This window comes from Calidris pugnax, unplaced genomic scaffold (assembly GCF_001431845.1).
Source record: "Calidris pugnax isolate Ruff unplaced genomic scaffold, ASM143184v1 scaffold141, whole genome shotgun sequence".
NCBI classification, from domain to species: Eukaryota; Metazoa; Chordata; class Aves; order Charadriiformes; family Scolopacidae; genus Calidris; species Calidris pugnax.
The window spans coordinates 4,629,664-4,646,146 of NW_015090902.1; the positions used below are offsets into that span (position 1 = coordinate 4,629,664).

The 16,483-nt window shown below is 40.5% G+C and overlaps 1 protein-coding gene across 1 annotated transcript in view; it reads left to right on the plus strand.

The window, feature by feature from the left end:
• Positions 1 to 15,617, plus strand: part of TDRP (testis development related protein) — a 29,516-nt gene extending 13,899 nt beyond the window's left edge. Inside the window, exons 2-3 of the mRNA XM_014948910.1 lie at positions 9,801 to 9,904; positions 12,240 to 15,617. Of these exons, the coding sequence (XP_014804396.1) occupies positions 9,801 to 9,904; positions 12,240 to 12,585 (450 nt within the window). The 3' untranslated portion in view covers positions 12,586 to 15,617. The remainder of the gene's footprint in view (positions 1 to 9,800; positions 9,905 to 12,239) is intronic.
• The last annotated feature ends 866 nt before the right edge of the window (positions 15,618 to 16,483 follow it).

A 16,483-nucleotide genomic window follows, 5' to 3' on the forward strand; every position in this document is an offset into this window, starting at 1 on the left:
AAATGATGAATGTTTAGGAAAAGAATATTAAAATCAATTATTTATTTTTTTTTATAGTGAAGCTTTTTTTTTTGCCCCTTAGTCATTCAGGAAGGCTTCGAAGTCTGTGTTTTGATTTAAAAAAAAAAAAGTCACCAGGCAAACAACTAAGCGGTGTTTTAAAGTAAACCCCTCTTGTCTAAAAAACTCATTCACAAAAAAAAGCACCTTATCCTTCTCATCTTCTCTTTCGTGTTGTTTCTGAAAGCACTTCTGTATTTTATTTCGTAGTTCTGTTGTCTTAGAAGCCGTCAGTAAAGTAATATTTTGAAAGGTCCAAAACCTTTAATACGTTAATAAAAGGCTGATGAATTTTATGTGTGGCCTTTTCACTATGCATGTCACGAATAAAATAGCCTCCGTGTTGAAGCAGTAAGGGGAAGAACAATGGAGTTCTTGAAGAAGAGGACAGTGGATGAAGGGTATGTCTGTCCTTTAGGGAGACAGCCTTCCTGGTCCCTTAAAGCCTTAGTTTTAAGACAGTCCTGATGCCCATTTGCAGGGGAAAGCCCTTGGCCTTGGTGTGGAGGTGCAAAAGTGGGAGCTGGTCCTAATGGCTGGAGGTGGAGGCTGGAAAATGGCCTTAATTTCTGCTTGTGCAGGAAGCTGCCCACGCAGCGGTGAGGACAGGCTAACTGCAATGTTGAATTTTTCTGGTTCCCTGTTCACAGCTCTCCTGAAAGGCAGGTATAGCTGGTTAAAATGCCTCGTGACATCTCAAAGTGAGGAACTGTGAACCCTCTAGTGGTGCTCCGTGAAATGCAGAAGTCTGGAATCTCTTCATGCTGCGGCTGGCCCTTTGGCCTCCTCAAAGCTCATCTTGGGGGTCTTGCCTACATGCTGAGCTCCTGAGTTAACAGTACAGCAAAGACTTCATCTACAGTTGTCACTAAGCCATCATTTTAAGAGACAAAGAGTTTTGAGAAACAAAATAAATCATTTTAATAATGAAATTGGAGATGTTGGGATGTTTAGCAGGGCCTGTTGCGATAGGATATGGGGTAATGGCTTTAAACTAAAAGAGAGTAGATTCAGCCTAGATATAAGGAAGATATTTTTCACAATGAGGATGTTGAATCACTGGCACAGGTTGCCCAGAGAGGTGCTAGATGCACCATCCCTGGAAACATTCCTGGTCAGGTTGGACGAGGCTCTGAGCAACCTGGTCTAGGTGAAGATGTCCCCTCTTATTGCAGGGGGGTTGGACTAGGTGACCTTTAAAGGTCCCTTGCAACCCAAACTATTCTGTGATTCTGGTAGGGCCAAATCCTGGAGCTCATGTGGGCCACAGAATAGAGTAAGTGTTGGTCTGCACACCAGTAGTTGGTTGGCTCTGCTATCTGGAAGATAAATTTGTAGGGGGGTTGTTTTTTCACTTTCTGTTATTTTAGTTCTTGCATCTTACAAATAGATTTCCTATAATGTGGGAACAACGCTTCTTTAATTAAAGCGGAATGGGATTTATTTTAATTATAAAACAATTGTAACTTTATTGAACTGTAAGGTACTTATATGGGAAATTCCATCTCTAGCTTTTTATTTTAGGCTCATTTTTTTCAGGCAGAGGAGGGAGGGAAGCTGTAGGACAAACAATTGTTTCTCCTCAGTCAAGGTTGAGAGGAAAATCCGTTCTTTTTGTTTACATATATAAAAAGTTTCTGCAAGTGTTTTGTGGAGTGCCTCTGCTTTGCTGGAGTCGTCAATCCTCTGTGAAAATACTTGTGAAGTTCTGCTAAAACTTGGCCTAAATATAAATTTCTGGAAATCTCATTTCATACGTGCTGAGCAGTAACTTTTTAGGGATTAGCTGCTTAACTGCACTACACAGTGGCATTGAACATGTTGAGTCTCCCTGCAGGTATATGGCAAGAATCCCCCGTAATTGCTCTCTTTGGTTGCTAAGATTCTTCTTATGTGGCTTCTTGTAGCCAGCAGAGAGTAACTTCTGCCCTCCAGAGCCCTGCTGGCCAGGCAGTTGGGAAGCAGAAAAGTCTAACCAGAATATATTGAAAGTACTGGTACCCACACACAGAGCCATGCCATTTGAGTCAGAATTATATTCGAACATACTTGAATCTCTTGCTTTGAAATGTAAACTGTTTGTCTTGTACCTCTAGCATAGAGTCCCAAATCTTTGCTATTATTCCTTGGCTTGATTGAGTTCTGTACTCTTTTTTTCTTCTATAATAAGATATTCATGTATATTAAACACATCCATCTGATGGATGGATTTAACTGTTTTCAGTTAAATTTACACAGTCTTCCTCTTTAACATATGTTCATTTATACCTACATACTCTTTTTGTGCAGTGTACTTTTTAAATTTGCTTTTAGGACTGATCTACTTCCTTAGTTTATACCCAACTGTTAGTATTCCTGGTTTGTTGCCTTTTAGCCTAATTTTTAATGAACCTTCTTGCCCCTAGTAGAGCTCTAATGACTAGCTGTGTACCTTTGACAGTAAAATTAACTGAAAAGTCTTCTTAGTGATGCTTTACTGTTTCCCAGTAGGCTCTTCGATTGTTCATTTATTATGCATTGCCTGTTTACCTAGTATGGGAAGCTGAGAGTCATGTAAATCGTGAGACTTTGTTGATTTGGTGAAAGATGGTATACCTAAAGTCATTTTTGGTAGTAATACCTCTCAATTTTGTTGGACACTTCCAATTTAAGAGGAGCTGTCCCTTTCTGGGGCACTTCATAAAGTTAACTGTCAGTATGCATTTGTTTCCTGTTTTATCTAAATAAAGAAAAATGGTAAGTCAACGTATGCAATTTATATACAGTTGATTCCCTTGAATCAATATAGGTAACAAAGCAGAAATCTCTTACTGCAAGGGTTTTTACAGAGTAGAGCTTAGAGGGTGAGTTTGGGGAAGTCATCCTGTGTGTACAAAGCCATATTTTGGAAGAAAGCAGAGAGATGACTGCAACTTTCAGAAGGTGCTTGAGCTGATATAGTAGCTGCTGTTACAAAAATGATGCTGTTGCCCTGAACTTCCAGAGTTTTTGGTGACTGTCTGATGACATCTTTTAATGAGCTGATTTTTATCACTAACCCAAAAGAATGCCAAGAATGAATGAGCGAGTTAGATTTCTGCTGGCTTAGCGAGTTGAACTGGTTTTCCACAGCATCACACAGGTACGAAGCCATAGCATAGGGAAGGCAGTATTAATGCGAGCAGGCAATGGACTGGGTTGACCCTTCTCTGCAGCAGTGTCTGATAAACCAGTTCTGCTGCCTTGTGAGATGTCTTCCTGGGAGCCTGTCTGACAGATGGGCACCGATATGAAGCGTCGGCAAAGCAGAGGGGAGGGGAGCAAGGGGAAGAAACAGCAGACAGTTTGATTAGGGGTACAGACTGCATCCTTTACATGATGTTCTAGAAGAGACTATATGTACTCATAGAGGCAGAAGATGCCATCCTTTTCATGGTGGAGAAAGAGTACTTCATAAGCTGGAATTTCCTTTACTGGAGGGGAAGAATCTGCGCTCTGAACTTGAGTTCTTTAGATGCCTGACGATGATGATGGATTTTCAGTAGTCTGCCAGTTGATGGATTAATATGAATGCATAATTTCACTTCTGCTGATCCTTTTAGGCGATTGCACAGGGCACTGTGCTGCACAGATTTTCATAATCTAAAATGGAAAATATAGGAGAAACTTTACTAATGGTTGTTCTGATAAGCATACTTCATTCTCCCATAGCCAAACAGGTGTGAGACCAGTCTGTAATCCTCCTTCACAGAATATTGAAATGGTATCTTGAGAACTTTCTGCTTATTTTTCAAAAATTCCAATGAGAAACAAGTAGACTGCAGCATCCAACCTCGTCCTCTAGTGTTTTTGACTTTCTAACATCTGCTGTTATGATTCTAGTCCTTCTTAATTGTGCTCTTAGCAGTCCCTTATGGATGTTTCACTTTATTTTTTTTTTAACCTGGAGTTCTGACTGTTCTGGTTCTGTTCTAGTGCTGTCAATCAGCTTTGATTTTCAAAGATCACCTCCTCCAAGCTCAAGAATAGCCTATCCCATCAAGCAGAGAAAGAAGCAAAGGTAGCAGGAGGCCTGTCTGCATGAACGAGATGTTCCTGAAAAACCTCAAACATAAAAAAGGAAGCATACAGGAGGTGGAAGCAGGGTCAAGTTGCCTGCGGGGAATGCAGAGGCACTCTTTGAGCATTCAGGGATCAGGTTAGGAAAGGTGAAGCCCACCTAGAGTTAAATGTGGTGAGGATAATGAAGAGCAACAAGAAATGTTTCTGCATGTACACCAGCAGCAGGGAGGGTGAGAAGAAGATGGAGTCTGACTCTTGGTGGTGCTCTGTGAATAGGCAAGAGGTAATGGGCAAAAATGAAGTAAAATAATTATCATTTAAACATTAGAAAAAATATTTTTACCATGAGGGCAGTCAGCCCTTGGAGCAGGTTGCCCAGAGAGGTTGTGGATTCTCCAGCTGTGGAGATACTCAAAACCCAGCTGAACAGGAACCTTGGCAATCTGCTCAAGCTGACCCCACTTTGAGTGGTGTGGTTGGACTAGATGGTCTCCAGAGGTTCCTTCCAGCCGTAAAGGCTGTGTGATTCTGTGAACTTCGGATGTTGAATTATTTCTTTTTCCACTGACACATGGAAAAATACTTTTAATGGTTTGAGAATATGAGCTAGTCAGTTATGCATATAAACTTTTTTTGAAAAATTTTTGGAGAAGTACTTTTAAGTTTTGTGTAGACAGTTACATCATAAAAATGAAATACAGAACTTCTGCAAGTGGCTCGGTGCTTTAAGACCGTATCAGTACTGCACTTTCATACTTTGCATAACTTACATCTTTTTACATGAAATAAGTCTCTGGTGTGGCGAGGAGTCAGCTTACCAAAGTGTCATCTCTTCTTTACTGCTTGACCTGTCTTTGACATCCATTGCAAGGAAGCTAATTGTTCTGGGGTCTGGGTTTCTCTTCACATGCTCTGTAAGAATGTAAGAAATTCCCAGCTGATTCAGAGACTGGCCCAGTCTGCCTTTGACTGTGGCAATGGGAGATGCTGTTCAGGAAGAGCAGAGCTTAGCCAGTTTCTAGGGCCTCTTCCCCTAACCTCAGGAATGATTATTTTGAGGTATTAGAGGTTGCATCCCTCTAAACAGAGGGTATCCATTTATGGATCTGCTGTCTAAATTTGTCTAATCTTTTTTATGATAGTTCCCAGCATTATTTGGCTTTGCAGCTGCTGCGTGTCAAAACTGATGGTTTCAGAGAATGGCGTCTTCTAGATCTCCTTCTTGAGCTGTACCTACCAACAGATGCATTGGTGGTGGTGCTTGTCTATAGATTAAAAGTCTTTAAAGAGCAGTGAAAAGAAATACAGAAATGCAGCAGGCTGGTTTGAGGGATTTTTTTAGTATGTGACAATTACATGACAGCTGTAGTAAAAAAGGGAGATTGTTGTCTTACACAGATCAGTAGTTAGAAGAAAGCTTCTGGAAGTGTGAAATAAGTATTTGACCTCCTCCTTTGCTAGGGTTTATATTCTGAAGTGCAGTGCTACTGAGAAAACTCTCAAGAGTGAGCTGTTCACTCCGTTCAGCTGGGTGAAAAGATGCTTCAGAAGATCAGTGCTAGCGCAGGCAGGTGTAGAAGAGGAGGCTTAAGCATGGTAAGCAGAAGTTCTGGTTTTACCCTTACACTCATGAGATTTCTTTCAGCCTAGTTCATTTAATATGCAATAGGCTTTGTGCAATGAGTTTTATCACATATTAGCAAAATATGGTCTACTTGGACATTGATGCTCTTGTGTAGACTATCCTAGCAGTGTTTTCTTCGGAAACCACAAATAAATAAGTGGTGGAGGTGTGACTTAAAGGTTTAGTGTACATTTCCTCTAAGGACTAGTTGAAAGAAGAAGAAATCAGTTACAATCTCCTATGCTGTTACTACCCTTATATGTACCTACCAAATGCCATGGATCCATTGTGGGGAGTATTTGTTTATGAAAATATTGAAGGAATGGTACAGTGTGTACATAGATGCTTATTTACATGTGGGTAGAAAGAGTGCAGAGGTTGGAGTTGCATCATTGAGGTATGTGTGATATTCTAGATTAAAAGAAGGTTTATGGGTAGGTATACCCTTTTTTACATTGAACAGAAGCATTTACAATATAAACGCATATCTCAGAATAGTCTTTCATTGAGGCTGTTCTTTAAAGGCACATGTTATTTAAGTTAATGCAGTTCTCTGACTGCATTAAACTGCTATCTGAAAACTAGTAACAAGGTGGGGTTTTTTTTGGATTTTTGTTGTTTGGGTTTTTTCTTATCTGCAGGTTTATTATATGGCAATGGTTTGCTGAAGAATCTTTAGTGAAGAAAGACAAGCTTATATATAAATTAGTTCACTGAGGTATACTTAGGTCTTTGTCCAGTTTAAAGGCCTAAAGGCAGTAAGAGTTGTTATGTGCTGCTTTTAACTGTGGTTTTGCCTACGGTAGCAAAGGTTCCTTCCGAAAAGGCCCGAAACAGTAGAATTTGAGTAAGATAACAGAAGATGAAGGATTTTTTTAACATATGAAAAGCTAAGCACTTTCTACAGTTTCTCTTTTTCTTTTTCTTTTTTTTTTTCCTTTAAACAGACTACTTCCCTCAGCAGCTAACTTCTTGGAGATGATTCCTTTTTTTGCAGGTATGTTGTGGATGAGGTACTTTGCAGTGAGAGGAAGCCAAATCAGAGTAACAAATCCTCATGTTAAATTTGTTACAGAATTTAACTGAACAACAGAAATAGATAACAGGCTTAGGCTTTCATGGACTAAAGTTGAGGTTTTAGACCGTTAGTTACACCACAGAAGCATTAAATGTTGGGTACGGCTTGGAGAGGCCGATAGTTTAATCACAAGGATTTTGAAGACCAAGGTATCAGCTTGAAGGTGTCATCTGCAGCCTGTCTGGTTTTGTTTTATGCTATCAACGGTACCAGTCTTTTGTGAGTTGCAGTGGGTCCAGAGGAGGGCCACGAAGATGATCAAAGGGTTGGAGCACCTCTCCTATACAGACAAGCTGAGAGAGTTGGGGTTGTTCAGCCTGGAGAAGAGAAGGCTCCAGGGAGACCTTATAGAAGCCTTTCAGTACCTAAAGAGGTTCTACAGGAGAGATGGGGACAAACTTTTTAGCAGCGCCTGTTGTGATAGGACAAGGGGTAATGGTTTTGAACTGAAAGAGGGAAGATTCAGACTAGATGGAATGAATAATTTTTTTACACTAGCACAGGTTGCCCAGAGAGGTGGTAGGTGCCCCATCCCTGGAAACATTCAAGGTCAGGTTGGACGGCGCTCTGAGCAACATGATCTAGTTTTAGATGTCCCTGCTCATTGCAGGGGGGTTGGACTAGGTGACCTTTAAAGGTCCCATCCAACCCAAACTATTCTGCATCCCTGGGCCAGACTCACCATAGAATCAAAGTTGAAGTTAGCTGTGTCCATATTTTTAACATAATTAAAAATAGAAAGTGTATGTTTAAATTAAACATGAGAGTTTTCTTATTATAATCTGTACGCACTTTATTCTCGTAGTAGAAAAAAATAATATATCAAAGCTGTTGTTTTCCTTGTGAATCTGTGGGGAATGCTGTGGTTTATGGTCAGATCAGGTGCGGGTTTAGGAAGAGGTGAGCAGAGCAGTTGCGGAGGCTTGGTTTGTGGGGAACCTTGCTCTCCTGCACCTGGTCTGTCCATATCCCCTGAACAAGAGCTGGAGATGGCTGGCTCTGGGCTTGCTCAGCCTTCCCTCTTCAGCGTTCTCCAGAGCTTTGCACAAAGCTGGATCCATGTTTGTATCTAACCAAAATGAAACTGAGTCTAGGTTAGACCTTCCTCCTCATCCTGAAACAAACCTGCTGTGTCTCCTGAGATGGAGTAGCTGAGGCGGTTCCGTTGTGAGTAGGGAAGGTGGGTGAGAAGTGAAGATGTAGGCCACAGTGAACCAGGAGAACAAGAGGTGGAAATACTCCATGACTAACGGGTGGTAACAAGGGCACCATTTTACTCCTGCAAATGGTAGAGGTTGTGGGTTTCTGAAAGGTGAGGAGGCGGCAGTACCAGTATTTTCCTGTCGGCTGTTTGTACTCAATTTGTAGGTGATGTTTCACGTGTCTTAGGGCCTGGATGTACCACTTATAAACTGCAATCAATTAAAACCTACACATCAAATTGTTACCGATTTGCAGCGATGAGTTCTGCAAAAATAATAATAGGTGATGAATTAGCCTTCAGTCATGTTGACAACCGCAATTGTGTTTTGATTGTTTATTATACTTTATAATGCATTGTTGCATTATTTTGATGGAATCAAGTCACACTGGCAGACTGTCACTCTGCCGTTCTTACCAGACCCTGTGCGGAAGAACAGCCCCTTTTATAGTCTGTGCTTGGCGCGTGTGCGGGCATTTCTGTTAGAGTCCCTAAGCTTCCTATCAAAATAAAGATAACCAATACCTATCTTATTGGCTTTGGGGGAGAGGGACTCAAACCTTTAATCATGCTGAAAAAATAATTTATCCCACGTGTTTAGTGGTTGGAGAGCATGCTGCAATGGTACTAGTGCCACGTGTTACATTTCACTTGGTCAGTCAGTGCTCCTGCCCTTCTTCCTTGCAGGGCCACAAGAAGTAGATTTAATGAGTTAAAAATAAGAACAGTAAGTGCAAAGCAGGTTAAATCTTAAAAGTTTCATAATTCAGCTGGCTGTCCTGTCTGTTGTGGCCCTTTTCTGCATTAAAGGAAGTGTGGCCAGCAGGTCGAGGGAGGTGATTTTGCCCATCTACTCTGTGCTTGTGAGATCCCACCTGGAGTGCTATGTCCAGCTCTGGAGCCCTCAACACATGGACCTGTTGGAACAGGTCCAGAGGAGGGCCACAAATATGATCAGAGAGCTAGAGCACGTCTCCTAGGAGGACAGGCTGAGAGAATTGGGTTGTTCAGCCTGGAGAAGGCAAGGCTCCGAGGAGACCTTATAGCCCCTTCCAGTAGCAAAAAGGGCCCTATAGGAAAGATGGAGAGGGCTTTTTATCAAGGATTGAAGTGATAAGACGAGAGATAAGGGTTTTAAAGTGAAAGAGGAAAGATTTAGATGCGATATTAGGAAGAAATTCTTGGCTGTGAGGGTGGTGAGACCCTGGCCCAGGTTGCCCAGAGAAGCTGTGGCTGCCCCATCCCTGGAGATGTTTGAGGCCAGGCTGGATGGGGCTTTGAGCAATGTGGCCTGGTGGGAGGTGTCCCTGTCCGTGGCAGGGGCTTGGAACTAGGTGATCTTTAAGGTCCTTTCCAACCAAAACCTTTCTATGACTCTAGCAATGACTGTTGCGTTTCTGTCTACTGAAGCCCCTTAGACTGCTTCCTGAGCTGCCTTGATTCGCGTCTTACTGTGATAGGCTAAAATGGAGCCAGCAGCTCCTGCCTACAGAAGAGCATCCAGGAGCCCAGCTGTACTCACTGTACTCACCCATCGCTTGCCAGCCTCTGCAAACTGGCGAGGTTTTGTACTTTTTGCTCAGCAGGAAAGACCTCTGGCTGCAGGACAACCTGCTCCTTTTCACAATGCGGCCATCCTCTGCAGGCTCTGCAGGAGCTGCTGTGGTCCCAGCTGCACCGCGCATGAGGGGCAGCACCAGCCCTACCCATCTGCCACCCAGAGTCTGCGCTGCAGCACTTACTGTGCTTGTAAGTCCATAATTCATATTTATGAGGATGTTTCCTTCTCTGCGTAGGTTCAAGGTGCAAGTTTCCGGGGTTGGAAGGAAGTGACGTCGATGTTCAACAAGGATGACGAACAGCAGTTGCTAGCAGGATGCAAGTCTCCCAAATCCAAAGGGTGAGTAAGAACAATTGGTCTATGTGCTGTTCACATGCACAAACTGGAACAGAAAATAGCTGTGCAAAGTAGTGAAGGTAGACACTGAGAAGCAGTAGTGTTCAACTCCTGGAAGTTACATCCTGCAGAAAGGTTTATGTGCCTTGCAGAATTACATATACGTTCAGCTTACAATGGATAAGGCGTGCTGGATTAGGAAAGGACAGATATTTTTAGTTCTGTCGGGAAGAAAAGGGAATTTAGCTGTACAATAATTTTTTACTGTAGAAAAGGAGTAAAGGTTTTTGAGTAAAAGGTCATTCCCACCCTCCCCCTTTCCTCTTAAGGATTTATTATGGTTGAATTTACAAATTCCTTTTTTTTGCGTGCGTAACTCCCCTTTGAAGTCTTGGCTACACCTAAAAAGGTTAAGTGGAATAGCTATACCAGGATCTGCAAATCTTCCCTGTCAGAGCTGAGGTGGAACAGTTCTGTTGCTGGTACGGTTAGAGCTGTTCTCTGCACGGAACAGACCTTTTCCCAGGACAGACTGTTTTGCTGTTACAAGTGAAATTCAGTGAAATTCAGTAGGTAGGCTTTACTGAATGTGCTACCTACCTTGGTTACAAACAAGGTAAAAACGTGCCACCTATCAGTATAGATGTTCCAGCCCAATATTAGCTTTGGTAAGACTTGCTGTAGTATGTCTTGTTTCCAGTTTACTTTGAAATATGTATATTACAGTATGCAAATGTATATATGTGCTTGCAGGGCTGTGTGTGTATATATGTACTAACAATTTAAAATATAAATACATATATTTCTATCTGCATTTGAGCCTGTTCAATAAAACTTCCCAAAAGTTCCCAGCTGCTGTCCCTGGACAATTTTATGGGTGTTATTAAGATGCTGACTTGCTTCAAGGATTCTTTGCAATTGATGCTGAATATAACAGTCAAGTAACCCAGGGAAGAGAGCAGAGGGATGAAAACCACAAGTTACCACAAATGTGGAAATCTCTTTTAGCGTTATGATGCAAACTGGCTGTATTTTAAGTTTGGGGGTATTTTCCTGTAATTGTATACCATGATTTTTACTTCTAAAGTAAAAAACAACTTTTGAAGTGCATTGCTCGTGAAATATGAGAAAAGCATTCAGAGCCCGTGACTGGCTTTAGCAAGATGAAAATTCTGAGAAATCTAATGGTAAATTCACGATTCAGTAAGTTATTTTAAAGGTATTTGTTCGGTTGCTTTTATTTAAATATGACAGTGTTCAGCTTTAATTAATGGAAAAAAAAGTTCTTTTAATAGAAATACTACAAAAATGGTTGTATTTTTGGCTAAGGAATTTGTATGCTCCTAGCAGATAATGTTTTCAATTTGTTACTTAGCTCATTGAACCCTGAAGGTTGTGTGTTTCACGGCTGGTATTCAGCCTTTCCTTGTGGTCCGTTATTTGATTACAAACATAATCCTGCGTATAAATTTATGCAGAAACATTTGACGTTCTGTATTTCAAATATTCCACACTGCAAATATGAAATAATTCATACTGAAGGTTCTTAATGGGCTAAGAAATGTAATAATACGCACAGCCTTTCAAGTATCTCTTTTTGTTTTTTTCTTGGTTTTGAGAGGGGAATTTTGGGAGTTCTTACCAGAAATAAAACCAGCTATTTTCGTTGTGCAGATCTTTATGAAAAAAAATGCTGGTGTCATTAAAGTCCTAATACTTGTTCACCAACTATTTTAGAGTGTACGTTTTAACTGGCAAGGTGATCATGGCAAGGGGAGTCATGCTTGCCCAATGTGATGGCATGACTGGCTGGGTGGACGAGGGGAGAGCAGTGGATGTTGTCTACTTTGACTTCAGCAAGGCTTTTGACACTGTCTCCCGTAACATCCTCATAGGTAAGCTTAGGAAGTGTGGGTTAGAGGACAGTGAGGTGGACTGAGAACTGGATGAATGGCAGAGATGAATGGGGTTGGTTTTTGGTTTCTTTTGGTTCAAGTCCTGAATTGTTCTGATGCATAAAATACTTCATACGTTTCCAAAGGCAGTTCTGTGGAGTTCACAGGGGGTGGGGAGGAGGAGTGCAAGGTCTTTTCTAATAGGAAATGGCCGTTCTGAGTCCTCTTCTGATTTATCACTGCAAGATTCTACTGTGGTTAGGTTTACATGTCTACCAGAGTGTTTTTCCTGGAGTTGATAGTAATGGATGTGCTGTCCTAGGCTGACGACTGATTAGCATTGCTTGCTATCAAACATAATAAATTAATTCAGTGTTTGTTACTAACTATTACATGCATTGTTAAATGAAGAAATTAATCACCTCATCATTGTTATTTTCCAGAACAAACCTAAAGTTAAAGGAAGAGATGAAGACTGAAAAGAAGCCAGGTTTTTGGGACAGTTTGGTGATAAAGCAGAATGTCCAATCTAGGAAACCGGATGAGATTGAGGGATGGGAACCACCACAGATCACCACTGCTGACTCTACCAGTGACGCAGCAGCTTCTTTAAGTGACTATACAGCCTGGTCAGGCTGGGAAGATGAAACCAAAGGCTCCACAAAATACACAAACCTGGCCAGCTCAGGAAACAGTTCCAGGTGGAGTATCAAATCAGCTGGAAAGCTGGTTAGTATTAGACGTCAAAGCAAAGGTAACCTTACTGACAACTGGGAAGAACTAGAATGATACTGGTAATGTGAAATACTTCATAGATAAGAAGAGAAAGGTTCCATGAGTTAAAACCAAAATCAAATCTGCTCAATATTGCACCTTTATACAGTACTTTGTTTTATTCAGATTGTTACAAATTTTTGCTCACCTGATATAAATTTTCTTATTACATTGTTAAATAGCTATGTTTTCCACACTGAAAAAAGGTAGAGAATCTATTTTGTGCCTATATTTCACATTCAGACTCTGCAGTATGTTGGATTGTTGGTTTTACCAAAAAAAAAGTAATTCCTTAGTGAATGTATACACTGGTTGTAAATTTGACTGCCTTATGTAGGAACTTCCACTAGCTTGAGGTCCTGTTTTTATTCTGGTATTTGAGGGCCACTCAAAATTTTAGTTTTGATGCTGTCCCTTTTTAACTAAGAGTACTGATCTGTTGCCTGCAGGGAGAATGCTTATACTTAGTAGACTGTTTTCCAAATCTTCAGCCTCAGCGTATGCTTCAGCTTGTGCACACAAGTTGCTCAACTCTCACGATGTGCTATACTGTGTATGAAGTGGGAAAATACTATTCTAGTGTAATTCCTTCCATCACAGGATCTTCACCAATAGTCAGGTCAAATGGGTCTTCCAGAGGTTTGTTGTTTGGGTTTGTTGTGGGGTTTTTTCGTGTGTGGTGGTTTGTTTTTTTTGTTTTGTTTTTTTGTTTTTTTTTTTTAAAATATTGAACGTTGTTTGACAAAGCTAAGCCTCTCAGTTTTTAAGATGCTTGTTATGCCAAAAATAAAAGTGATTGAAAATTTGGAAAGCAGCAGTGAGTAGAGTATAAGAAGATCTTGATTGTCAGTATCCGGAGTCCTGAATCTAGGGGTAAGTTGCTTCTTATGGAAGGGCATGTGTTTTCATTTTCAGTAGCTGATCCTTGTACTACAAAGAACTTTCTTGTTTTGTGCTGTATTGTTCCTCCTCCCTCCCTCCCCCCCAGCCCCATAAGCAGTGATTGAATTATACTCTGGCATTTTCAGGATAACTGAGTAACTGAGCCATTGCAAGTATGTGCATGCACACAACTTCTGAAGCATTTTGGTTAAAAAGCTCAGTCTTGTTAGCTACTGATATTTTAATTTTTGGTAAAAGAAGGTGAAGTGTTAAACTTGAGATTTGAAATGTATATAAAAATACTAAAAGTGCCTCTTTCTAGCATTTTGTCTCATTAGCAGTGCGGCTGATGTCAGAGCCAAAGTTGGTTTCCGTTTTGTTTATATGACCTATATAAATACTACTTTAACATACATGGAAAAAAAAAAATCAAACCAAAAGTTTCATAAAAAAGGAACAGTAGGCCTTTTCTCTCTCCTGATTGTTGAACTGGAATAACAGAGCAGAAAGCTCGGTGACTGCCTGGCGATGTGGCCAGTGCACTCAGAAGTTCAAGTTAGCGTTTTGGAGAAAATCAGCGTTTTTACGACAAAGCATATACCTTTATATAACGGATATCTTGGAAACATATTTTTGCAAGAAGCTTGTGCTGATGAAAAGGGATGCATGCAATTTTCTTCTAAGCTTGTACCTTGTTTCTGTTACTGCCACACGACTCCTTTCTTTGCTGTCTCTTTCTCCTCTCTCTTCCCATTCATTTATAGTTTTCTGGCTTACAGTTCCTGCAGAGCTGCTTTTTGGTTTTTTTTTTTGGAGATTCCTGTTGAGATGGGCCTGGAGGGAAACTGTAGCAAAATGGTGGTTTTTTTTGTTGTGTTTTTTTTGTTTGTTTGTTTGTTTTTGTTTTTTTTTTGTTCGTGTTGGTTTTTTTTGTTGTTGTTTTTTTGTTGTTGTGGTTTTTTTTTTTCCCCCCACTATTAATAGGATCTTAAAAGACGTTGTTCTTAAGCTTATATAAAAGAACATCGGTGGTTTGTGCCACAGAACAGGATCTTGTAGGTGGCAAATATATTTGTCAAATTGGCACTATATATTTAAAAAAATACTAATAGAGGAGAAAGGGTTAGCGTTTATATTGCATCATTTAGTCTGTGAATAAACTCTGTATTTGCCTTTGGCAAATACGTGTGCTGAGGTTAATTATAGGAAAGAGTGTTCTGGGGTAGAGTATGCTGCATTTTATAGTTTATGGAATACCCTCTAAGGCATGAGCTAGTATTTAGTTTGGTTGTTGGTGCTGACCTAAAAGAACAGAAAAAGATCTGCTGGCAGCCCTCAATATTTTGCTGTCAAAGATAGGCTGAGAACTTTTAATTTCCCTCCGGAAGAAACTATTTATACTGTGACCAGTAAAGGTTTTGCCTTGCACATTATACTGTCAAGTGCCTGTTTCTCACCTTGATGATGTGTTTGATGCACAGCTTAGCTGCAACATTTTTGAATTTGTTTTTAATTGTATGATAAAGAATATGCTCACAAAGCAAAATTGCATCCGAGTGGGAAATTGAGATATATAACCTTAAGGTTTAACTCCTAGTGATGAAAGTTTTGGTGTGCTTTTTAGGTGATACTTCTTCAGAAATAATCGTTCTAAGGATGAACATTGTTAAATTTAATATAATTTATTGTTATGCTTTAATAATGTATTTGTCTTTTGAGAACTCACTGGTGTGAGCTTTTCTTCTCTTATGTTTATAAATTTATCTGAATTTTCAGAATGGGGTCCTCTTTTACCTTCTTTAGATGCTTAACCACATTATACATTTATGGGCTTAAGCTATACATGGCTCTGTATGTGGAATAAGTGTAGACTATGTCCCTAAATATTTGTTTTGAAATTGCATTTCAATCTATGTGAAATGGTTTAGAAGAAGGTAGCATTAAGATTGTATGATAAGATTGCACAAAATAAAATATAGTTTATATTGCTTTCTCGTAGCCAATCTGCATGATTGTTGGCGTGGTTTTAACGGGAATTAAAAGCTTCATGTGGCTGTAACTAGTCACTTTAAGCAAAGTTCTTTCTGAGTATTTTTATTTATTAGCATCATTTGAAAAGAAAAATAGTATTTTCCATATGAATAAAGATTTAGTTTGAACTGAAACGCCTTATTCTTTGATATATTATTTTTTTTTAATCCCATTTAATTTATCCCGTGAACTTGTTTCTGCCTGCGTGGACGTTACTCACACCATTGTCCTTTCTTTGGAGTCCTCGACACAGAAAGGACATGGACCGGCTGGAACAGGTGCAGCGGAGGGCCACGAAGATGATCAGAGGGATGGAGCACCTCTCCTATGAAGACAGGCTGAGGGAGCTGGGGTTGTTCAGCCTGGAGAAGAGAAGGCTCTGGAGAGACCTTATAGCGGCCTTTCAATCCCTGAAGGGTGCCTATAGAAGAGCTGGGGAGGGACTCTTTGCCAGGAAGTGTAGTGATAGGACAAGGGGAAACGGTTTTAAATTGGAAGAAAAAAGATTCAGATTAGATCTCAGGAAGAAATTTTTTACTATGAGGGTGGTGAGACACTGGAATAGGTTGCCCAGGGAAGTTGTGGATGCCCCATCCCTGGAAGTGTTCAAGGCCAAGCTGGATGTGGCCTTGAGCAACCTGCTCTAGTGGGAGGTGTCCCTGCCCATGGCAGGGGGGTTGGAACTCAATGATCTTTGAGGTCCCTGCCAACCCAAACCATTCTATGATTCTATGATTGCAGAGTGTGACCGAGGGAGCAGGAGCCGGGTTTGCCCAAACGCAGTGAATCACGCTGTCTCAGAAGCTGCAGATTTAAAGCATCACCCCTTGCTCTCACAGTGGGAAGAATTCATGAGTTTTGACAAACTGCAAATATTTTGCTTTACTGGTATTTATTGGTTTAAACATTTATTTTATTTATTTATTTATTTATTAATTTACTGGCTGTTATGAGAGCTTGGGCAGCGCAGCATTCTTTCCCTGGAGATTTCAGCAGCTCC